This window comes from Penicillium rubens (assembly GCF_028828025.1).
Source record: "Penicillium rubens strain IBT 27055 chromosome Unknown utg000002l_segment0_segment0, whole genome shotgun sequence".
In the NCBI taxonomy this organism is placed as follows: domain Eukaryota; kingdom Fungi; phylum Ascomycota; class Eurotiomycetes; order Eurotiales; family Aspergillaceae; genus Penicillium; species Penicillium rubens.
The window spans coordinates 7,309,481-7,335,804 of record NW_026890600.1 but is presented as its reverse complement, the minus strand read 5'-3'; the positions used below and the strand labels follow the sequence as shown (position 1 = coordinate 7,335,804).

The 26,324-nt window shown below is 38.2% G+C and overlaps 4 protein-coding genes across 4 annotated transcripts; all 4 read left to right on the top strand.

Moving 5' to 3' along the window:
• Positions 1–447: 447 nt before the first annotated feature.
• On the top strand, positions 448–858 carry N7525_005230 (uncharacterized protein; the record flags this gene model as incomplete). Its single annotated transcript, XM_061213329.1, has 3 exons — positions 448–521; positions 591–621; positions 703–858. Coding segments are annotated over 3 exons (261 nt in total), but the record flags the coding sequence as incomplete, so codon positions are not given.
• An 8,438-nt stretch (positions 859–9,296) lies between these two features.
• On the top strand, positions 9,297–10,166 carry N7525_005229 (uncharacterized protein; the record flags this gene model as incomplete). Its single annotated transcript, XM_002564999.2, has 2 exons — positions 9,297–9,823; positions 9,881–10,166. 2 exons carry the CDS (start codon positions 9,297–9,299, stop codon positions 10,164–10,166), a joined length of 813 nt encoding a protein of 270 aa, XP_002565045.2.
• Positions 10,167–10,536: 370 nt separating this feature from the next.
• On the top strand, positions 10,537–11,432 carry N7525_005228 (uncharacterized protein; the record flags this gene model as incomplete). The annotated part of the gene is given in 3 exon segments (XM_061213328.1): positions 10,537–11,086; positions 11,146–11,243; positions 11,259–11,432. 3 exon segments carry the CDS (start codon positions 10,537–10,539, stop codon positions 11,430–11,432), a joined length of 822 nt encoding a protein of 273 aa, XP_061070349.1.
• Positions 11,433–25,396: 13,964 nt separating this feature from the next.
• On the top strand, positions 25,397–25,786 carry N7525_005227 (uncharacterized protein; the record flags this gene model as incomplete). Its single annotated transcript, XM_061213327.1, has 1 exon — positions 25,397–25,786. One exon carries the CDS (start codon positions 25,397–25,399, stop codon positions 25,784–25,786), a length of 390 nt encoding a protein of 129 aa, XP_061070348.1.
• Between the last annotated feature and the right edge of the window lie 538 nt (positions 25,787–26,324).

The window sequence follows — 26,324 nt, the reverse complement described above, 5'->3', positions numbered from 1 at the left end:
GTCTCTACTTTATATATTATAATTGTGACGATCTGGATGTTATCTGGATGTTCGACTGCACAGTCACGTGATGATGTTTGTTTTAGACATGTGACAGGACAGATCAGGGCTCAGGGTTGAAGTCGACAGGGTTTTCTGCTAGATATCTCCGACTCGAGATCTGCGCACATAGAAAGGATCCTGTAGCTGACAATCCTTTCCTCTTTCTCTTTCCCTCTCTATACTTAGTATTCTGAATTCAAATGCACTCTTTTCCTATAAAGAACTAGCAGGTCATATAATACTAAGTACTATCTCAATTTCTTTATAATAGTACGGCTGTACAAACTATCAATTTAATCGGTTTCGGCCCTATCATATCCCCACTTTCGTTCCTTAGCACTATATAGCTAAGACCTTAACCCACATTGATCCCGGACCTATACCGAGAACCACCGACTAATTAAGATAGTCGGTCCGAGACGAAACCTACCTATAAATCGGGATAGACAGCCTATCCCCGTGCCTAATAAAGAGACTAAGTAAGAAACTATCGCTACTTATAACCTATATACCCCGACCCCCGATCTATAGAGACTAGTTAATACTAGTGAACGTGATAAAGAAGAAGAACCGATTAGCGTATAGTTACGCTAGACACTAAGAAGTAAAAGATTTGTTAAGCTTACTCGTGATCACTAGAGACTATAAAATCTAGTCTAGGAACTCGAAGATAAGAGTATTATACTAAGAGTAAAGAGAACTAAACCTAATAATACTATAGAAGCACTCTATATTAAGCGAGATAAGGCTATCGCCTATAGAGATATCGCTATCCGCGAATATAGTGAACTTACCTTCTATCTCTTAAATCTTTAAGGTTAGAATTAGTATAGTACCGGCGTACCGATTATAGAGGCCGCTACCGCTTAGAAGTCTACTAAAATACCTAATATATCTATACTAAATAATAGAAAGGAAGTCCGATTTAAGACTTAAGAAACTATAATTCGCTAGAAACTCGAGGTAAACGCTAACTATTACCCTTTACCTATTTACTATAAGCTCTATATCTAGAGTTATTATAAAGGTAAAGCTTAGCTATATATTACTCCTTAGATAAGCTCTAATACTAGTATCCCGTATATAGACGCTAAGGATATTATCCTTTACCTAAAGACTATCTTCGCGAATCTAAACCGATATATAGAAGCTTATACTATATACTATAAGCTTAAGATAAAACTAAAGGATAGTTTCACTAATTTCCTTATAGAGTTTATATAGCTCGCCGAAGAAGCTATCGTTATTACCGAAAACTATAAGCGTAATCTATATTCGAAACTCCTATATCTACTTTAGAGTTTTAGAGTTAAGTTATATAGGTAGTTAACTAAGATACTATCTTATTCGATATATTTATATAGAGCTATTAGAGTATAGCGTATAAGATTAGTCTCTAGTAGGAAGTAAAGACCTCCTTATATACCCGATCTATAATCCCCGCTACCGGTGCTAGAGGTATATCCGCCGCGAACTAGTTAAGCACTCCCTATATAAAACGCGAGTACACTCTAAGTCTATCTACTTCCGAAAGAGAGACCTTAATAAGAGAAGGACGATACTTTAACTATAAAGAATATAGATATATAACCTATAATTATCCGAAGAAGAAACCGACTCTCGCTATTACAATAACTACTTCTACTATAAACCCTTCCTATATAGACGAGATTATAGAGCTTAAAGCTAATACCGATTTAGGAAAAGTTCCTACCTAGGCGAAGTCTCCCTCCTAGGTAGATAGAAGGTATTACTATTTTCGCTAGATTTATAGAAGTTAATTAGCGGTCCTAGAGATAGCTTAGTTTTTAATATATAGCTAATATATAATAGACGCTTATTTTTAATTTTAGCACTCGGTAACACTAGAGTAGATAGTTATATTTTTATTAATTCGTTAATAGTTATAATACTAGGTAAGCGTTTCGGACTTAGAGTAGAAAGGCTAGGCTATAAATACCTAGTGCGAGGTTTTAATAGTAAACTAGTAGAACTAATATAGTATATAGCCTTCCTTATAATTTATATCGATAGAAGGATTTAACGATAGATCCCTATACTAATTATAGACTTAGGAAGATATAATATTATTCTCGGGCGAATATAGTTTACCGAATATAATATCCTTCTCGATTACCGATAACACCGGATAATTTAGTTAGATAAAAGAACTCTCTTCGATAAAGTGGCGAGTAAGATCTCTATCCTAACCCCGAAGACTATCCTATAGAGATCTCTATAGGACGATATCCACTAGAAGGATATAACCGAAGAGATCGTCTCTTCGAGCTAACTAAGATAACTATAGGAGTGTAGAAGTAGAAGTTAAAAAAAGATATCTATCCTTACGCTTATAAGCGTTAGTATAGACACTAGTAGATATAAGAGTAGAGAAAGATAGTATAGAATATTAAGGATAAGATACTAAATATTCCGCTCTCCTATAAAAAAGAAGATAAGCCTCCCTTTCCTATAATTAATATTAGTGTAATTAGAAGAGTTAGATTCGATAGATAGGAAGTATAGAAGAAAAGAAACCCTATAGGAGGAATCGAGATCTTTACTACCTCACTTAGTGAGATAGATCGAATTCTTACTATAAAGTCTTCTATCGAGGAGGACCTTAAACTCTAAGAGATTAAGAAGATATTACCGCTAGAGTATCATAATCTAGCTAAAGTGTTCTCGAAGAAGAAGTTAGATAAATTACCCCTATATAGACCCGGTGTAGATCACGATATTATTCTTAAAGCCGAAGTGTAACTAGGTTACTATCCCCTTTATAAACTATCTCTTAATAAGCTAAAGGCGGTAAAATAGTATATTATTAAGAATCTAGATAAGGGCTTTATTATACTAAGCGCGTCCCCTTATATATCCCTAATCCTAATAGTAAAGAAGCCTAGTAGTAGACTCCGCTTCTATATTAACTTCCGAAAGCTAAATACAATTACTAAAAAGGACTATTACCCACTTCCTCTAATCGATAAAGTGCTTTAACGAACTAGTAAAGCGAAGTACTTTACTAAGCTTAATATTAGATAGGGATTCTACCGGATTCGTTTAACCCTAGGAGCGGAGGATTTAATAACCTTTAGGATACGATATAGATCCTTTAAGTATAAGATAATACTATTTAGGTTAATAAACGGACCGGCTATATTCTAGCGGTTTATAAATAATATCTTATAAGAATATATAGATAAATACGTAGTTACCTTTATAGATAATATCCTTATCTATAGTAAGACTCTTAAAGAATATTAACAATAGGTAAGAGAGGTACTTTCCTATCTATAGAAGGCTAGTTTATAAGTTACTCTCTTAAAGTATAAATTTACTATCACGAAGACTAAATTCCTTAGGTTTATTATAAGTATAGATAGTATCGCGGTTAATCCTAAGAAGATCTAGGTGATCTAGTTATAGAAGACCCTATCGATAGTGAAAGATATATAATCCTTCCTTAGATTTTATAACTTCTATCGACGATTTATCTAGGGATATAGTTTAATTTCGAAGCCTCTATATCGCCTAACTTAATAGGACGTCCTATATAAATAGTCTACCTATTATAAAGTAGCCTTCACACTCTTAAAGGAGAAGCTAGTCACTATACCGATACTCTATTATTATAATCTAGTACGAAAAATAAGAGTAGAAACTAATACTTTAGATAGTGTATTAGAAGTAGTATTATCTTAGTACTATAAAGATAACGATTTCTAGTATCTAGTAGCTTTCTATTTAAAAACTATATAAGCTATAGAGTTAAACTATAAAGTGCGGGATAAGGAACTTCTTACTATTATTCGTATATTATAGGAATAGAGACTAGAGCTCGAGGGTCTTATATAATAAGATCGTTTTAAGATTCTTATAGACTATTAATCTCTAGAATACTTTATAACCACTCGATAAATAAACTAACGATAGGCGAGGTAGAGCGAGTTCCTCTTATAATTCTATTTCTTAATTAAATACCGACTAGGGAAGAAGAATATTATAGTAGATATATTATCGAGAAAGGAGTCACTTTATATCGATAATAGTAGGTAGCTAACGCTCTTACTAGAGGACTATCTAGAGAAGGGAGTTTATCCGCTAGATCTAAACCTAATCTAACTAAAGAACGTATAAGAAGTTATTAATAGGGTAAAATAGGTAAACTAGGAGAGTTTAGAGCTTAACGAGTTCTAATAGATTATAGTAGAAGGGAGTAACCCGAAATAGATCCTCTAAGACGGACTTCTCCTCTATAAAGAACGCCTAGAAGTTCCGGATAAAGATAATCTATATACTAGACTACTCGATAAGGTATATCGGTAACTAATAACCGTATATCCTAGTATAGAAAAGCTAAAGAAGCTTATCTCTATAAGATACTATTAGCCTAGGTAGATAGTAGATATTAAGCGATATATAGATAACTACTTAGTCTATAAACGAACTAAAGTATAGAGGGATCGGGTCCCTAGACTACTATACCCCCTCCCTATCCTAGAGAGACCTTAGTAATATATTTTAATAGATTTCCGCTTATTCCCGAAAGACCGATATAGGTATAACACTATCTTTATAGTAGTTAACCGCTTTAGTAAGAGACTAATTTCTATTCCCTACTATAAAGATACGAATATAAAGTAGATAGCTCGGTTATTTATCGATAATATAATATAAACTACCGGTATCCTAAAGACTATTATCTCTAACCGCGGAGGATAGTTCGTTTCTAAGTTCTAGACTAAGTTCTATCGAATCCTTAGGATTAAGAGGAAATTATTAACTATATACTATCCTTAGACCGATAGTTAGAGTAAGATCGCGAATTAGTATATAGCCTAGAGGCTACGACTATATATTAAATAGAACTAGGATAATTAGTTAGAAATACTACCGATAGTAAATTTCGTAGCTTCTATCCTTCCTTAAGATACTATAAAGAAGTCCCCGTTCTTTATCGAGAGAGGATATAAACCGGCTATATCCTTCGACTAGAAAGACTAGGAAATAGTGACACTAAATAAATAAGACGCTATATAGATACTTTTAGACCTATAAGAAATCTAGAACTAGATAAAAGAGTAGATTACGAAGTTATAATAGTTATAAATCTATTAGGCAAATCGATATTAGAGAGAGGAAGATTTTAATATTAACGACTTCGTTTTTATAATAACGAAAGACTAGTAGCTTACCTAGCTAGGTCGGAAGCTCGCTCACTTAGCGAGTGGTCTATATAAGATTATTAGTAAGATTAGTAACTCTTACGAACTTAATCTACCGGATTCGATCTAGGTACACCTAGTTTTCTATACTAGTAAGCTATAAAAAGTAGCGACTACCGAGCCTTTAATAGGATAGTATATTAATCCCCCTCCGCTAATTAGAGTTAATAAAGAAGATAAATAGAAAGTCGATAAATTACTAGATATAAGAATATATTACCGAAAGTTATAGTATCGAGTGTAGTGGTTAGGATATGATCTTAATCTATAATAGTATCCCGTAGGAAACTTTAAGCATACACTATAGAAGGTTCAAGAATTCTATGACTAGTATCCTTCTAAACTAGGTCCCCTAATACGTTTATAAGACTAGATTGATACTTCGAAGAGTGATATTATACTCGATAAATATATTGATAACGATAAACTAGCATTTAGAGACTAAATGTAGTTTTAGCCGGGGGTTATATAACGATCTGGATATTATCTAGATGTTCGACTACACAGTCACGTGATAATGTTTGTTTTAGACATGTGACAGGATAGATCAGGGCTTAGGGTTGAAGTCGACAGGGTTTTCTGCTGGATGTCTCCGACTCGAGATCTGCGCACATAGAAAGGATCCTGTAGCTGACGATCCTTTCCTCTTTCTCTTTCCCTCTCTGTACTTAGTATTCTGAATTCAAATGCACTCTTTTCCTGTGAAGAACTGGCAGGTCACAATAATATCTATATAATATAGAAAGGCTTCTACTCCTCCTTTAAGAATAGTAATAATCTCTTAATCTAGTAGACTTTTAATCTATCTATAAGCAATTTTTAACTAGTATTCCTAAATATCGTACTTAGGGTCTATCTCCTATAATTAGGGTAGTTTATAATTAGCTATTTTATCGATACGGACTATACTAAGTCCGTTCTCGATCTAGCGTTTCTATCTAGTAAGATTACTACTATCTAATAATAATTTAATACCTTTATTTAGTTTAATTTCCTTCTCCTCTAGAAGGTTTATACCTTAGGTCTAAATCGCTCGTTTCGCTACGCTAGTAAAGGAAGAAGGTTAGATTTAGATATAAGGTATAGGGAGAGAGCGTAATAAGCCTTTACCGGCGTTATTATCCTCGGAATTAGTTATATTAACTAGCTAAGAAAAGTAGAGTCTTCTCGATAGAAAGATCTCTAGTTAGAAGTAGAGAGACACGTTTTCGCCGACTCTCGCTAAGAATATAGAGTTTTTATAATAGAAAAATCTCTATTTATAAATATAGAGCTCTTTTAATAAGAAATCTCTAATAAAGAAATACGGCTTATAATAATATCTTACTACCTTAATAATAGATTCGATGATCCTTATTAGGGTGCGGGACGGGCCGAAGCGCGACCTATAATAAAAATTCTGATTCGCTTAGTTAAAATTGATAAAAATTGATAATTTTTGAAGATACTCGGAGTCCTCGAGTAAAGGGCTTTATAACCTAATAGAAGGAAGAAGCTACGTAGGTGGAATATGTAACTTAGAGAAATGAATGGATAGACTCTAGAGAGGAGAAAAGAAGAAGAGAGTGAGGGAAGCTATCTATAAATATGAGGAAGTCCTGGGAAGCGGGGAGTCACGTGATAAGCACGTGACCACCCTAACACAATTAGGATTTTATATTTACTATAAATACACGCGGTATATTCTTCTACCTAAGGGCTTAGCTAAAAGCTATAAAGGCCGGTGGTAGTATCGTAAGTCTTATCTTAGTGTCGAATCGGAGGGATATAATACTAAAACCCTTTTAGAATAGGTTTCTACTATAAGCGTGTTCGGATAAATGGGCGGCCCCGGTGTCTCGGCCTATTACGCTAGTAAAGTAGCTATTATTGGGTTAATATAAACGGTAGTAAAGGAGAACTAATATATTCGAGTTAACTATATTTCTCTCGGTAGGCCTAGTATGTAATACACACTTTTATATTAGTTAACTAACCGTTTAGGGTCCGTTAATACGCCTCTCTCCGCTAGTGAAGATCCTGAAGATGTAAAGCGTGGCTTATAAAAGACGGCACAAAAGCGACAGGTAGAGCTAGGGGAAATCGCAACTGTTATCGTATTTCTTCTCAGTGAAGAGGCGAGCTTTGTGACTGGGGCGGTGTACAATGTGGATGGAGGTTGGATGTGCTGATATGCTGATGTGAAGCCAAATTGCTGTTGTTGGACAGGTTGTTGCTGAGGTTGCTGGTGAACAGCATTGGCAGATCCGCCAGCTTTCAAATGACAGTTTCTGGTGTAATGGTTCCCAAGTGCATTGTGCAACTTGCACCAGATGGCATCCTTCTCATGGTCCTGCTTCTTTTTGTCCTTTTTGTTTGAAGACTGTTTGTCTTTATCATCAGATTTGGACTTGTCATTTTTCTTCTTATCTTTCTTGTTAGACGAAGCATTGGAATTGGAATTCGAAGCAGATGAGTCCTTCGTGGATGTCGTATTGGCTGAGTGGTTAAACGAATTGGAATTGGAACCAGAGTTCGTAATGTGATTAGAACCCTCTGTCATTGTAAAGTCATGATAAACCTCCACTATGAAGTTAGGATCTTTCAAATCCGGTCTCAAGTTTTGAATGAAGGTGTGACATCGAGAGTTACCCTGAACAGCCTTGACGAAGAAATTGAGGACCATATCTGGTGGCACGACGGAGTTTCGTTGCTGGATTTCAAAGAGAGCTTCTTTGAACTTGCGCACGAATTCTATAGGGTTGTTGTTTTTGTATTGCAAATTGACGAGGATCTCAAAGCGTTTGAAATTGCCTTGCTATGACGAGGTGCCGTACTCTGCACGAAGGTGCTTGTACATATCTCGTGGGTTGTCAATGTTTTGCACATAAGAGGCAGGAATAGCTTCAAGGGTGCCGAAAATTTGGTTATAACAATAAATATTGATAGAATCCCACTTGTCAACGAGGACTTGGTATTCCTTTATAAGCTCTCTGTTCTCTTGCTTTTGCTTTCGAACAAGCTCTCGGACAAGAGCTTCGGAGATAGGAGTAGGTGGGGTATTAGATCCTAAAGCAAGAGTAGCTGCAGTTGCATTATGTTCAGCCAGTTCTCGTAGGGTTTCCGGTGATTTATCACCAAGGTCCGGTGGGGTGGGCTTTATGATAGTACCCTGGATGAGCTCAACATAGATCTTGTTGTTACCCCTAAGGGTCATATATAACCTATGCTGCTATTGGGCGAAATTGGATTCACCCTTGAGCTTTGGCACAACTTTTGTGATGTCAGACTCCTTCTGTCGATCGAAATCGTATGGTGTCGACATGATATATAGGGATGAAGGTTGAACGGGATTAAACGGTCAAAAAGAAAGGGTGATAGGGTTGACGAACGGTCTGGGTAGTCGGCGTGAGAACGGTCTAATGATAGACGGTCTGGTCGAAAGGCTTTGACGGTCGTAAACAATGCAGAAGTGATGCAGATAGATGAAATCTAGATGCAGATGAATAGAGGGTTCTGATTGGTCCAATCAGAAATGCTCGGAAGCGGGGTGCAGATCGAAGCCTCGATCTGGAAAAAACTCTGCTGCGGGCCCACACAGAGTTTTCTTGGCGTGACGCAACTTCGCCAAGAAGTGAGGTAATTGGGGATTTGAAGCTTATTGTAAGATAGAGGCTTCAAAGACAGGCGCTCATAACCTGATAGGGACAGACTACAGAGAAAAGGTAGTGTGCTCTGGAAAATAGATAGATGCGTGAAGAAGAGAAGAAACTATCTACAGGTGAGCTAGCTAAAGTGTGAGGGAGCATGTGAGGAGGTCACGTGACCTCCAACAGAAGATGACGAGGATGAAGGTCGCATATCGAGAAGAGAATAGATACGTTGGTCTTGTCTTTAGGTTGTTTACTCGTAGACTATGGTTTCTGGCTCAGCATGTGACTAAGTACCACAGTTTGCTTTCACCTCCGACTTTCATTCTCAACTCTCTGTTCTTCAGCTTACCAACCATTTTATCATTTCACGATTCCTCCTCTCGTCAAATCAATCATGGGAGTTCCTCGATCCTGGTTCCCTAGTGGACTAGATGAAGGCGACACGGTCACCCTCAATAAGCCCACCCGCTCGGAATGGATAATCGACAAAATGGTCAATACGCACAGCTATCAATGCGAACTGCAGTCTGCTGACTCATACGCAAGTGTTCTGTTCACTTGTCACAATGCTGCCGATGGCCAAGAGGCTTTTATACGCGTTTACGTCCAAGTTCCACATACCGGTTACGAGCACGCGGACCAAGCTACCCGCGCGCGAGAAGCAACCGACTTCACACCACCCGAGCTGAAGGCATACGAATTTCTCACCAAAAAAGGCTCGCAAAATACGCCTCAATTGCTCGCATACAAGAGAGGTTCTCAAGATCGCTCAGGAGTAGTTCCTAGGGGGCATATTACATGGATTGTGTGGGAGAAGGTGCCTGGAAAACGCCTAGGAGATTACAAATCCGCCTTTGTGTACTGGGATATGGACTGTGAGCAACGAAAGCGTGTCCGAGAGGCCTTCCTTCGAGAGTTTCCGTGAGTGGAACATCTTTCAACTACCACGGGAAATGCTAACGTGATCATTATTATAAGTGCGGCTAAGAAAATGGGATACTTTCCAAATGCTGCCAGGCCTCGTAATCTAGTCTGGGATGAGGAAGCCGGTGCCCTGTATGCCACTCATCATGCTTATGATCCGAAGGTTCGACTGACGTATCCCTACAGTTATTTTGTTGGTTTCCGGGACGCCATGCCTTTCAAGGCTAAAGGCACTTTCGGCGAAGAGTGGTTCCCACGTTTTGATCTTGCTAAGCCCCCTCAGCGTCATTACAGATCAAACAGAGATTACAATGGTGATATCTCGGACTGGCAACTCTGATCTGATCCTTGGTTCAAACGATAGGGCAGTCAACTGTTCCTTTTAACTATCGTAGCTTATTCACAATCCAATTGCTTCAGTCGTACCTAGCCTTCTCTTCGTACACATGTACTCGAGCTGTCTGCACCAGGGCTCCTTGACTATCCATCTGTTATCACCTACTCTTCAGCCAATCTTTTCTTCAACTTCACTATCCATCTGATATCATTCTACCTTTTAACCAACTTTTTCCTTTCATCCTGTTCACGACCTCGTAACCTATTCACTTTGAAGACCCCGTGAGAGCCTGCAGTCCGAATGAAATCTGATGTGGTACTAACATATTGATCTCATCAGACCATCGCACCAACAAACCCCACTCGAGAACGAAATGGCCCAGATCATTCATCTAGCAGCCCAAGGCTTGCTTACCGAACCCCTTCCACCCCTCAGGGTAGGGCAGAATCACACTGATAGCAGTGCCATCCACAAGATCGATTTTGTGGGCCAATTGATGCCCTGGCCTAACTTCGAACGTGAAGTCATTAGGGCCTTCTCGTCACCAAACATACATTGGAGCAATGATACCCCCGATGTGCGTATTGTCGGGGCCGGAGCGCGAAACTCAATATCCGAGGAACAATTAGTCCTCGGAGACGAGAACGGGGTACAAGGCCGTCTGAATGAACGGCTTGGGCGGCCGGTGGCTGCTGCCTTTCAGGCGCAGCATCATCGACTCCGGATGGCAGATTTCAAGGCTAGTGCGCCTGCGGCAGCTGGATACCAAAGGGTCCCGGACTTCGTGATCCTCGAGGAAACGTCAGTTGTCAAAGTGGTCGGGGAGGCCAAAGCTCCGTGGCCCTCCCAACACTTGAATATACTGAGCATAGGGGTAGAAGACTTTGAGTCCGGACAAGACTACATCATTCGGCGTACCCTAGGTATGGTATACACACCCCCCCTGATATACCCGTGCACTAATAGTTATCCTGTCTTATAGGTCAAGTTGCACGGTATATGCGAGAGCTGGACATCAAGCATGCCTTCTTGTCGACCTATGATGAGACCATTTTTCTCAGAAAGGTCGACATCCGAGGAGTTTGGACTCTCTAGTACTCTCCTGTAATTGCATACGACGATCAGTATGCTCCCCAGTTGGGGGATATTACCACGCGGCAAGGGCTTTTCTATTTAGCCCTTCTCGGGCAATCTGATCCCGCGTTTACGGGGAGCACTGGAATCGCTCGGCGGAACAAGAACTGGACTGTTTCGCGAGAGAACCAGTGAGCCTCGTAGTCAACACGGGGTCAGATTGTCTGAGAAGGCTAAATAGAAAAGACCCCGCCGTCTGCTGGTCGTTGTATGCAGTCACGGGAGGGTACTACAGAGTCCAGATTCATCGGATTTCGACCTTCCTGAGGTTGATAAAAAAAATGGTCTCTAGGATCGAATGGTCAAGTCCCTCCCAGTCCGTCCTAAATCTTAACCCCAACCCCCGGTACCCTAACGCCGCCCTCGAAACCCCCTTCATTTTTCTGATGTTGTGGACGAGCCTACCGCGCAAAAGGCAGAGCATGATCTAGCAGCTCTCAGATATTCACAATGAAACTCCTGCATTCCTACTTTCCATTTCTCTTCCTGTATACCCCCTGTAGTTCTCGTACTACCTAAGTACCTAGGTAGGTTAATGAACTTAAGGTTGGTCTTTCCTCGAGCAAACACAAGGCTGGCGGAAATATATCCCTAGTCAGACTAGTGTGATTTAGGTGGGGCCCGGGGAGTAAAGAGAGAAAGAAAGACTGGAAATAGAAATGATTTCGAATATTACAGTAATATTCGGAATCAGTTTTACCTCCAATTTCTCTCTCTCTTTAATTCCCGAGGCCCCGCATATAATGCACTAGTCCGTATTAGGCTATCTTTCCGCTCAGCTTGCATCTAACAACGAGTCACAGAAAACTACGGTAATCGCAATTCTTTGCCGTCTAAAATCTTTATAGTTCTCCACATTTAGGAACGCGCACAGATTTTCGTATCACTACTCACGATATCTAAGTTCATAATAGACTGTGATTGATGGATTGGTGGAGAATTTAATCTGTCTCGTTTGACCGTTGCTATATGAATTATAGACTAAGACAGGTATATATGGCGTTATATTGTTAAACAATATGGATACATCAATAGATGATTTTATATACCTTGATCTATCTATGAGCGGTATGTAGACGATAAATCATATAAAAATAGATGATCGATTTGGTGCTAAACGACTTCGAGACCCCGACACCCTTTCCGTAGATCATAAATTAGAATTTTTAGCGCTACAGAAATCATTATCGCGATTGAGCCGTAATAGACATTCAAAAACTGCGAAGTACCCTACTATATTATCGCACTACTAGTATATATCTCATCCTATTTACCTATTTGGCTCTCTCTTTATCGCCTAAAATCCTATCACGTATTAAAGTAAGATGGCTACCTTGACTCCCGTTCCTATGACTCTTTCTAAAGACAAAGTACCGACTAAAAAGAACGTCAGGGATATTATCGGCACATTCCTAACGGAAGAATGGCTATCTATGGATCCAGAGACCCTGACTGTGTTATACTATGTATCGTTTGTTAACGCCCACTGTCCTGTGGAGCGACCGAAGCCCGCTACTGGCACACCTACTAAGGCCTTGAAGGTGTTTATTAAATTTCATAATGACACCGAGGGGAGTCTCGAAATCTTTAAGCCTCTAGCACCAACCAAGCATAAGGAAGAAACACCGGTAACGATAGCACCTAACCCGCTAAAGACCCTAATACTATCGATAGCAATAGCGCTAAGAAGAAGAAGAAAGGTCTTCGGAAGTAGCCTACTAACGATAAAGATATTTATAACTACGCACGCGAGATACGTAATAGCACCACCTAGAAGGACGATAGCAATATATACTCTTTCTATAGATTTAGACCGTACGCTATAAAGAGATACGCTTATCTTAGCGAGACTCCCCTATCTTTATAGGAGCTATCCGGAAATCTCTAGGCTTATTCAAAAGTAATTTAGAGAGCTTAGAGATAGGAAGGATAAAGTAATATAGTTATCGCCGTAATAAGCTCGGTAGATAGGACCAATAACTAGTTACTTAACACTAGTTCTAGCAAAACTCTTATATATAATCTAGAAGACTTCTATACTTACTAGATAGATTATCCTAACCTCGCTTACGTATATAAAGACTACTCCGGTAAGAGAGTGGTTACACTAGATTATAGAGAGATTATTATATACGTAGCTCTACTAAATAGTAAGAATCACTCCTTTATAATAACCGGATACTATAGTCCCGGAGGATATAGGAAGCTCTTTAGTATATAGAAGCTTCTAGAAGAGTAGGATATTTCTTACGATACACGCACTAGATATCTAATAGACGGTAAGGGAGATATTATAGGATACGTAGATACGTCTTCTAGCGTCCTATACCTTATTAGTCCTAAAGATAAAGACCTAAACGAAGTCCTATCTAACTCCGATTCTAACTCGGATAAAGAGGATATTAACACTATAAATAAGGTGATAGCTTACGAAGTATACCGATATCTCGGTTATACCGAAAAAGCTTGTATTACTTCTACGCTATAGTATATAGAGTAGCTAGGTGATAATAAATAGTACGGTATAGAATATTTTGACTATAATACCTATTTTCGTAGCAAATCGAAATAAAAGATATCTTATAAACCCTAAGCTAGAGTGTAAGACGTAGTATAGAAATTCTACGTTAATATCTAGCTAATTAAACCCACTAGACTAAATAGGGAGAATTACTAGCTACTAGTTATCGACGACGCTACCCGCCTAATCGAGGGAATTATACTAAAGAATAAGAGCGATACTTTTTATAAGCTCACTACCTTCTATAAGAAGATTAAGCTACTTACTAGCAGATACCTTAGTATCTAGAGGATAGATAGCGGTACTAAATTTAAAGAGTTTATTAAATAGGGTGAAGCGAAGGGAATAACTTTCGAAATCACACCTCCGTACACTATAGAGCTAAACGGCACTATAAAGCGTTTCGGCGGATATATTAATAATATATAGAGGACTATAATCATTAATACCGGCATATTAGAGGATATATAGCTATACATAATAGAAACTACTATTTATATCTATAATAGACTAGTGAATCTAAAGACTAAGGTCTCTCCGCTCACGCACTAGCGTAAAGAGCTAGAAATTAAGAACCCTAAACCCTCTCTTAAGTACCTTCGACCCTAGGGGTCCACCGCTTACGTGTATATTCTAAAGGCGAAGCGCATATAGGCAAGGAAAGCGGCTCCTAGACCTTAGAAAGGAAAGCTAGTAGGATATAAGGGGGATAGAGGTCATATTTATAAAGTATAGGACCCTACCACAAAGAAGGTCACGTCCTCTCGTGATACCGGCTTTCTATAGCTAGGAGATAAAGATAACATAGGACTAATGCTAGTTCAACCCCGTCCTAATCCTAAAGGGCCAACGGATAACAGTGATAATACTATCGGCTTTATACCAATTTCGCTCACAAACGATAAGGAAGACTCTACACCTAAGAAGTAGTAACAGCAGATTGTACGCGCGTAGCTAGCATAGACGCCAGCTTAGCAGAGATTTATACAGACGCCCGTCACGCCGTCTATAATTCACCTTCCTACCATTTATAGGAGCGTCTCTACTATACTAGAGACACCACGTAAGAAACCGCAGCAAAAGGCTATTACCGCACCCCCCGTACGTCAGCGTAAGCTTTTTTAAACCCGTTTACCCATTATTCATAAAGAGCCTATCATATCTAGAGTAAGACTAGATTTTACTAAAACACTAGATAGGACTATATAGGCCACTTCCCAACAGACCATTCAGTAGGAAGCTTCACAGCAAGCTACCCCAATCTATCAGAGAAGGACTCATTTCGGAGAGAGGCTACGCGCATTTTCAGCCCAAATTTCTCAGTTAACCGAGGGTATAAAGAAGGTTCATAAAGAAGCTAACAGAATTGAGAAATCTGCAATTGCCGAGTAGAGCTCTAAGATAGCTACATTAGAGAGAACTACACCTTCCCCGGAGAGATAGAGAGCGGATTATCAATACCCTTTCTCTCCCCTAATTCAACAAGCTACTTCTCCGTAGCAAGCTCCGTAGCAAGCTCCTTAGCAGTCTATCTCTATATAGTAAGCTAGTGTGTCACCGCGTCGTAAGATCATATAGGCTATAGAGATAGCATAGGATACACCTTCCAGCAATAAAAACACGCCTATCACAGCGAGATCAGAGATATCACTAAGCCGTAAGATCATCTCAATTAAATCCTCGCCTAACCCAATTATATAAGACCCTATTACCCCGGTCCCCCCCCCTCCCCGCCGATCGAGACGAGCGAACATCGGAATTCCCCCCGAGCGATACTATAACCCGAAGCAGAAGCTACTCGCCGTCGAGCATAAGAAGCGAGACCGAGATATATAGCGGGCTATAACGAGAGCAAAAGCGAAGGACTTAGGAGGTAATAACTTAACGGAGGGTAGTGGAAAGGGGTCTACAGGACCTAGAAGTACGGAATATAGTGCTACTATAACGGCTACGTTAGCGGAAAAGGTTAATATTAATAAACCATTCCTTTAAAATAATAGAAAGCTATTGTATATAAAAGACGTTAATTTACTATCTACCTATAAGTAAGCCTAGAAAAGCCCTTTTTAGACTTAATAGGAGGATACTATATAAAAATAACTTAATAATCTAGTAGCAAAGGGGATATAGAGCCTAATTCTTAAACCACCGAAAGCTAAAATTCTGCCTAGATAGTGGAGATTTACCGTAAAAACTAACACACGTAACGAAGTGTACGGCTTTAAGGTAAGATAGGTCGTTTACGGTAACTTCTAGGAGAAGGACGGTAGAGAGACATACGCCCCTATAGTAGCGGAATATATAATCAAGATAGTATTTACTCTTATCGCTATCTATAGTCTTAAATAGAGATAAGTGGATTTTACCGTAGCGTACCTAAATGCTTCACGTGAAGACGTAGAGACTATCTTTATAAGATAACCTACTAGCTTCGAGTACGCTAATACTACTAGAGATAAGAACTAATAGGTGTACACGCTTAACTAGGCGCTTTTCGGACTAAGGGACTTAGCTTACCTTTAGAATAAAGAGATAGATAGTAAGCTACGCTAGATTAGTTTTTATCCGCTAGAGGATAACCCCTATATCTATATAAAAGGTAAAGGTATAAATTTGACTATTATAATAATCTATATAGATAACTTTATTATTACCGCGCCGTAGGATAAAGATATATAGTAAGTTATCGATACACTTCGCTAGTTCTATAATATAAAAGACCTTAGTGAACCGAAGTAGTATTTAAACTACGTATTATATAGAGACTATACTAATAGGACTATTATAATATCCTAGATAGCCTATATCTAAAAGGTTCTTCGCACTACTAATGTCTCTAGATAGAAAGAGACACCCCTACTAGCTATATAGAGAGAGATAGTAGCTAACGCTATAAACGTTCTCGATAACGAAGCTTTTAACTAGTATTAGTCTATTATCGGTATACTAAAGTAGTTAGCTATTAAGACGAGACCTAATATCCGTTTTGCTATAACCCGTCTTTAATATAGACTAGTAAAACCGACGTTTTCTAACTACGAAGCAATACTATATATTATTAAGTATCTTCGCAGTCACCTAGACCTTACTATCGTTCTTAGTAGGACTAATAAACTCCGCTTTCACGCGTATACTAATACGTCCTATACTAATTAGGAAGATAGTAAGTCTACCGAGGGTTCGGTATAGTATCTAGCTAGTTCACCCGTTATATAGGCTACTAAAAAGCAGACAATTATAGCGAATTCAACCACTATTACTAAGTAGTGCGCTCTTAATCAACTATATAGGGATACTATATAGCTAAAGAAAGTCGCTAATTTATTCCAACTTCCGCTCTATTATCCTAAAATCTACACGGATAATATCAATTCCTAGCTTCTTCTCTCTAAAAAGGGAGGAAAGTTAGCAAATCGATAGCTAACACTTCGATACTTCTTCGTTAAAGACGTAGTTACGTAAGGATATATTAACATTAAACGTGTTAATACCAAGAAAAATGTAGCTAACGGCTTCACGAAAGCTCTAAGCAAAGAGCAATTTAAGACCTTTACCAATCTGCTTAGTATGGTCTAAATCTTCAATTTACAACTATAACAATATAGAGTTTTTCAACATCGCATGTAAGAGATAGGTTTTGCATAGAGATGCAGTCAGGTCTATAAGGGGGATGTTGGAAGGATCACGTGACATCACGTGATGCCTTCACAGGTAGATAGTCCCAGGCAGCCTCTCACCTTCAGTCTCTTCTTTTCCCTCTCTGTCCATTTCAATACATACGATACTTTCTCCATTGTTTAGCATCGTAGTATTTCCATGAGTTTTTAATATAAATACTATTTTTACTAGTAGGTAAACTCTATTACTAATAGCGCTTCCCTATAATAATAAAGGGTTCTAACTATATTATAAACTTTAGTTCTAACTCTAATTCGTTTAACTATTTAGCTGATACGATATTAATAAAGGATTTAACTACTACTTCGAATATTAATTCTAATACTTTATCTAAGAAAGATAAGAAGAATAATAAGTCTAAATCTAATAATAAGGATAAGTAGTCTTTAAATAAAAAGGATAAGAAGAAGTAAGACTATAAAAAGGATACTATCTAGTATAAATTATATAATACACTTAGGAACTACTATACTAAATACTATTATTTAAAAGTTAGCGGATCTACTAATACTATCTACTAGTAAGCTCTATAGTAATAACCTATCTAATAGTAATAATTTAGCTTCTAATAGCTATAATAAATCTCTATCTTATAACCCGGTTAAATTATAGGCTAGATTAATAACTAAAGTAGGGTGATTTCCCTCCTACCTTAGTAGTAGAGAGTACTTTAAGCTAATACTATCTACCCTACTCTCTCTCTTTAGTAAGGTCCTTCCTCGGGAGACCCCTTCTTTCGGTATAATAACCTATTTACTAACGCGCTATTTTAAACTAACGTTTATAGGGGGGTCTATATTATATCTAAAGAAGGACTAACCGGCCCTATAATTTTTTTATAAAAAATACGGACCCTTATAAGCGAGGGTCTACTATTAGGGTGGTCACGTGCTTATCACGTAACTCCCCGCTTCCTAGGACTTTCCTTATATATATAGATAGCTTCCCTCTCTCTCTTCTTCTTTTCTCCTCTCTAGAGTCTATCTATCTATTTCTCTAAGTTATATATTTCCACTACGTAGCTTCTTCCTTCTATTAGGTTATAAAGCCCTTTACTCGAGGACTCCGAGTATTATTAAAATTATCAATTTTTATTAAGTTTAACTAAGCGAATCAGAATTTTTAAATTTTTATTATAGGTCGCGCTTCGGCCCGTCCCGCACCCCACTAATAAGGATTATCGAATCTATTATTAAGGTAGTGAAGGTTATCGATATTATTATAGGCCGTATTTCTTTATTAGAGATTTCTTATTAAGAGAGCTCTATATTTATAAATAGAGATTTTTCTATCGTAAAAACTCTACATTCTTAGCGAGAGTTAGCGAAAACGCGTCTCTCTACTTCTAACCGGAGATCTTTCTATCGAGAAGACTCTATATTTTTTCTAGCTAGTTAATATAACTAATTCCGAGGATAATAACGCTGGTAAGGGCTTATTATACTCTCTCCCTATACCTCGTACCTAAACCTAACCTTCTTCCTCTACTAGCGTAGCGAAACGAGCGACTCGGACCTAAGGTATAAACCTCCCGGAGGAGAAGGAAATTAAATTAAATAAAGGTATTAAGTTATTACTAGATAGTAGTAATCTTACTAGATAGAAACGCTAGATCGAGAACGGACTTAGTATAGTCCGTATCGATAAAGTGGCTAATTATAAACTACCCCGACTATAGGAGATAGACCCTAAGTATAATATTTAGGAATACTAGTTAAAAATTGCCTATAGATAGATTAAGAGTCTACTAGATTAAGAGATTATCACTATTCTTAAAGGAGGAGTGGAAGCTTTTCTACGTTATATAGATATTATAATACGCGAAGTAGAGACTCTCGTTTATAGTATAGAAATTATAGATAATATTAGATATAAAGTTATTAAGTTTTATAAGATCCGGAGATTAGATTTCTTTAGCGCTAACGCCTATATTATAGCGTATTAGATATAGTATAACTAACTAGGCCTATATAAGGTAGAGCTATACCCTTTCGGTATAATATTTATTATACTTTATAATCTCGAAGGAGAACTAGATTCGGTAAAGTTTACCTACTAGATAATAAAGGATACTATTCTAGAGAGCGTTACGAAGGACGACTTTAATAGCTTATATAAAAAGCTAATTATAGAAGCTTATAATATACCTACTTTATTAAGCACCTCTACTATAGTAAACGTAGCGCGGAAGATAGAGAACTAGCGCGGCGGTAGTAGATAGGGACGTAGTTATAGTAGACGCGGCTATAGCGGCGGATATAATACTTCGTTAGATACTAAGATAGATATAAAGATAGAGAGAGAGTTATTCTTTAAAAATAGTCTAGTAAAAGGTAAGACTATCGACTAGTAGGCGGAATAATAAAGAAACTAATAATTATAGTACGTTAATAGCTATAAGTATCCCTACTATAGTATTAAAGGTTATCTAGTAAAGATATACTACTACCTTATAGAAGACCTTATTTTCGAAGGGTAGAAACTAGTAAAGAATATCTAGTATTATAGTATTATAAAGCGGTTAGTAAATAATAAGAAGAATAAAGGTAAGACTAGTATAGCTTATATAAACTCCGCACGCTCTATAGATAAGATATAAATACTAGATAGTAGTGCTTCTAAAACTATTATTAGTTACTATAAAGATTTTTATAAGTATACTAAGTATAAGCTAGGTAAAACGCTATATAGCTATACTAATACTAATAGTAATATTTAATTTATAATAGTATATAGTAAGGCCCTAATCTAGATTAAGACTTCGACTAGAAAAGTGAGAATAATCCTTATCTCTACCTACTATAACCTATTAACTAAAGATAGACTACTATCTATAAATACACTAGAAGTAGATTATAGGATTTATTATAACCCGATTATATTAAAGCTTATACGTATAAACCAGGAGGAGGTCGGCCTAGTGAAGAAGGTTAGCGGACTTCTATAGATTAACGGCCCGCTTTTTTATAGTATAAAAAGCGAAGCTAAGAATATAAAAATAGAGATTTTAACTAAGGTCTAAAAGACGTATTTTTATAAGCCTAATTCTAGCTCTAAGTCTAACGATAACGAAGACTTTAATAGAGTTGGTAAAGCTATCTTTACGTACGAAATATATAGACGTCTAGGATATATTAGTAAACCGTATATTAAAGCTTCTTTAGCGGATACTATTCTTCTTACTAAGGATAACTAGGTTAAGCTTTACGACTTTAATTATAAAGTATATTAGCTTAGGAAAGCGAAGAAACGGATCTTAAGAGATAAATAATAATATATTAAAAAGCCTAGTATAAAATCTTATACTAACACTTAGACTATAAATCCCCCTAGACCCGGTAGAGAGAAATATTAGGTTCCTATTATAGACGACTATACCTAATATACTAAAGGTCCCTATTTTCGCACTAAGGATAAGATTATAGAATATATAATTAAATTCTATAAGCGGTAGAAGCTTCTCTATAGTAGATATCTAGCTATCTAGTGTATTAATAGAGGAAGCGAATTCCGTAAATTCTAGATATAGAGGGAGAGTGAGGGAATAATTTTTAAACTTATACCTATATATATACCTAAGCCTAATAGTATAGCGGAGCGTATAGGAGGCTATATTAACTAAATATAGAGGACGATAAATATAGATACTAAGCTTCTAGACTCTCTCTAGCCTTTTCGTATAAATACTACTATTTATATTTATAACCGCCTAGTAAACCCTAAAACCGGTAAAACCCTAATTATTATCTAGTAGTAAGACCTTAGTATAGGAGAAACGAAGGTTAATCTAAAGCACCTTTATATATAGGGAGTAATTGTTTTTATCTATATTCTAAGAGAGAGAAGTTAGGAGTATAAGCATTCCGGGGATATCTAATTAGTTACGAAGGAGAAAACGGCTATATCTTTAAGGTATAGAATCCTACTATAAAAGAGATTATACGCTCTCGGGACGTTACTTTCCTAGATAAACTAGATAAGAATACTAGATCGGATAACGACTAGAAAGGGGGTCTAGTACCGGCTAGAAAGCTAGTACTAAAAGACCCTAATTCGGATAATAACGATATCGGAGCACTTTATGAAGAAGGAGGACCGATATTAACCTAGATTAAAAAGGGTAAATAGCTATTTAAAAGACCTAGGATTTAACTAAGGCTAGTTCCGTAGGTTATTATTACTAATAGGAAGCTAGAACCTATAATTTAAGGTCTAATAAAGCCGATAATTTAGTAAAGGTAACCCTTAGTAGGACCGAATATACCGGGAAGAGTATAGACTATACTACTAATACCTAAAGTGTTAACTAAGATCTAGGAAGTCGAGGATATATCTCTAATTCGATAGCCTATCTTCTAAAAGCTAGTAAAGAGATAGCCGATATAATAGGCTAAATAGTAGTCTTTATAGTAGGCTATATAATAATAAACTATATAGTAGGCTATATAATATCCTACGCTCTAACCCTAAGCTTAGGAATTAATTAGAAAGTATATAGATTAGCTTAGTATAGAAGTATTAGTTCTTCCTCTACTACTATCTTAGCCTAGAAAGTAAGCTATAAAGCCTCTAGTGCTAGAAGTGATCCCGGAATCCCCTATTTATTAGTCGATCGAGCGTAACGATAGTAAGGAAGCTTATAAGACCTTTATAACGTATTTCACAAGCGAGTGGCCACCACAAGCGAGTGGCCACCCTAACCCAACATACCAATTTCAAATCCATTTATTTCAGCCAAAACGCCATTAAATTAAATTTTTAAAAAAATATCATCTATCTGGACATGTCTCTCTCCTATGTCCTGGCTTCCTGCATACTCCGCACCCCCGGGGGGGTTTTGTACGCGATTGTAAAGCTGATTCACCATGCTGACCGGGACCGGGTTCAGCTGCTTCCACCGGCTGTGTAATCAGCACAGATGCTTCTTGCACTGAGAGACCGCTCTCTGCGTATAGATGCTTCCCAGATCTAGCACGCTTTTGCTTCTTCTTCTCGTTTTCACCGCGTAAATCACTCACTTCTCTCTCCAGAAGTGCAGCGGATTGCATCGTCATTTGACAGGCTTTTAAAACCTGATTTATAGCGGAATTCAGCGGGCTTGGGGGGGTTTTTGATCTGGTACGAAGCAATGCTTTGATAGAGGAAGCTTGCTTTTCCAATTGCACACAGTTTGAAGGTGTTTTTGGATCCCAATCACTACCCCGGCTAGGGGGGGGGGGGGTTGGTGTAGTAAGCCGAATATCCAACTTCGAAATCACCCTATCTGGTTCAAAGGGGACTAAACCGGCAGATTGGAAGCTGTTTTTAACAGTCTCTATTTTAAAAGCTTCCTTTCGTGTATCAGGGTAAGCTTCGAGGAAATCCAATTTATCCACATGATTAGATCCGCACCGCATCCGGAATTCAACCAGTCTCCTATAAGCCCGTTTTAACACTACAAAACAGCCTATATCCAAAGGTTGTAAAAGATGGGATAAATACGGAGGTATACAGATTGGTATAATACGGTTTTTTTCGCAGATTTCGTCAAATTTCGGGGTTAAATGGCTTCTATGGCCATCTAGTATTAAAAGCCGATATACCCCCTTCATCCGTACAGAAGTGGTAGGAATAAAGAGCTTTTTAAGCTAACGAAGTCCAATTTCGTTAGTAGTCCAGCCGTTAGGACTAACTTCGAAACGCTAGTCAGAAGGAAGGCTATCGAACCAGGATTCAATAAAGACTTTGCCTTTAAAAATCACACACAGTGGAAGGGCCTAACTAGTAGCATTCGTACACTCAATAACCGTCACCTATTCACGATTTCTAGGTTGTAAAAGTGCTCTCCGACCGTAGTATTCGCTTCTCGTAATCACCCTCGCCGTCGCCGTTAATCCTATCGCGAAACCGGTCTTATCAAAGTTATAAACGTCGTCCGGGTCGATCCCAAATTGTAAGATAGTTTTTTAAACAAGATCAAACCACCCCTTTATAACCTCCGGATCCTCACATTTCGCACGCTCGTAGTTATACCGTTTCGAAAACCGAGAGGATAGAAGAGAGCGTCTTTTCATATAGTTCGTCACCCAATTTTCGCCGACCGAAGGAACCGGGGTAGTACCGCGCTTTTCAAGGAGAAGATTCGCCATTTCTCGCACTATAGACGGCCGGGGAGCTAATCCCCGGGAATCCATAGAGAGAATCCATTTTTAAAGAGATTCCTCTTCAGTTTCTGTCAGTTTATGCGAATTTGCGCGAGAAATCGCGCGGTGTTGTACACCACTAAGCCGGTGGCGGAGAGTTATACGCGGGACTTTGTAAGTGCGAGCAGCGAGAGCAACAGATATAATATCTCCATTTTTAAAAGCTTAGATAGCTAATAAGATCCTACCCTCTTGCTCTGTTGAATTTGCAGAGGATTGGGAGCGGATTGGTGGCATGGTGGGTGGTTAAAGAAGAAGGTGTTAATTCATGGACGCGTTTTTCGGTGGGGTGGCCACTCGCTTGTGGTGGCCACTCGCTTGTGAAATACGTTATATAAACTAGCTAGATAGGTAGTTTCTTAGTAAGAAGAGAGATAGGTGTTTTCTTACTAAAAGGAAGAGACACTAATTTAGCGAGATCTTATACCGCTAGTAGTAGTTATTAAATCACTAACACTATATTTACCTAGTGCATTTAGAGGGGATATACTATAGTATAAGACTCCGAAACTAGTTTTATAACTAGTTCTATACACTTAGTGAGAGATTTCTTATAAAGCTCTCTCTTATAGAGAGGAAGAACTTTCTTAGTCCACTTTTTATTAATAATAGGAAGAGATTTCTTAGGAGCCTTTTTATTAACTAAAAGAGGAGTTTTTATAGCCGCGAGAAGAGATTTCTTATAATGTTTCTACGATCGAGACCGATTAGATTATAATTTAATAGGATCGTTAGCCGTCTATCGTTATAATTAGTAGTGACGAGACAATTCTATAGTTTATTCCCTACCGTTTAAGCCGTATAAGACGTTTACCGGAGCGCTATAGCTTCCCTAAGAACCCTCTATATCCCCTAAGACCGAACCCTCTACCGAAACCGAAGACGAAGATAATATATATAAGACCGGACGTTCTATAGGGTAATAATAGTGCTAGCGAGGGATCTAGATAGGATAAGTAGGATATATAGAGAGGAAGGCTAGTAGTATCGAAGGTTCTTACTAAGTAAAGCACTCCCTTTATTTATAATAGTAAGCCACTTTATATTAAAGATATTGATATCCTTTAGTCCTATAAGTAAGCTCTAAAGTCTAAATTTATAGATAGATAGTAAGCTACTATAGAGAGTTAGATTAATAATCTCTATATAAAAGACACTTTCGATATTATTCGAAGACCGCTAGGAATCACTCCGCTTCTAAGCTAATAGGTATATAATCTTAAAGTCACTAAAGATAATAAGGTATATAGTTTTAAAGTAAGATAGATAGTATATAGGAACTTCTAGATAAAGAAGGAAGACTCTATTTTCTATAGGGCAGGACTACAGCAACCCCCCCCCCCGGCTAGATCGACCCCCCCCTGCCTGAAATATTAGTCACCGCCTTCCTAATTGGGTAGTTCGATACCTCGACGCCTATTTCTGCCTACCGCCTTCCTCACCGCCTTCGAGGTTTCACACCGCCTTCGTGTCAAACTCCCCTAACACTATTGGACGATAGTAGATACCTGCAATTTATATGTAAACACATAGTAAAAACAAGTCACTTTAGTCTCATATATGTTGTAGGACTCGAGCAGCAATCAATCTGATAATGCAATTCTGGTTTATATATATTATCCTACCTTCTTCCAACCCATTTTTTCGACCAAATCTATCAGTTTTAATCCCTTTTTTTGCATTATTTCCATCCTACTTTTATCATTCTAGCGACCAAAATGGCCTCTTTAGGCCTGGCATACCTTGATTCGTCCGATACGGACCCTATTTCGGACTGTGAGATCGTCCCCGAGTCCCCACCTGCGCTACTAAGCACCAATCCCACCATACCCGCACTGCTAAGCACCAATCCCACCGTACCCGCACTACCAAGCATCAATCCCACCGAGCCACGGATGCCTCTCCCGCCTGCCAATAAGCAATACAACGACCCTGAGCTCGCTCTCGAAGAGATCAATGACCTTATCAAGGATTCCGGCTATACAGTGACTAGCCGGCGTACAAAGATAACTAAGCGGGGGGTAAAGAAGACAGTCCGGATCTGCTATGACCGCGGTCGGACGAATCCGCATGATAACGATGACGATCCCGATTCTGAAGTATCTTAACCCTCTAGAAATCAGCGGAAGACAATAACAATTGCGGCCGACTGCCTATTTAGTGTCTCGCTTCGATTCTCCCAGCTCACAAATACCTGGATCTTTACTATTGAAAACGAATCACATAACCATGGCCCTTCGCCTGCAAGCACCTATAATATCTAGCGGAAGCTAGAGGTTAAACGGAAGCTCGATATTATCACGTAACAGCTAAAGCAAGGTCTCGCTACCCGCTAAATTATCACAAGTCTTCGCGAAAGTGACCCCAATTCATGTATTATACCTAAGGATATTAACAACCTACGGATACAGTTAAACCGGGAATTTCTCAATAGTCGTACGCCTATCCAGGCGCTACTACAAGAGCTTCCTAAGGACGGAAATTGGATCTTCAAATACGAACTCGATGACGATCAATATATCACTACCCTTTTCTGTATGCATAAGACCTGCGTCACAATGCTACAATCGAATCCCTAGGTGATCTCTATAGACTGCACCTACAAAACGAACTAATACAAACTCCCTTTGCTTGATATCGTTGGCT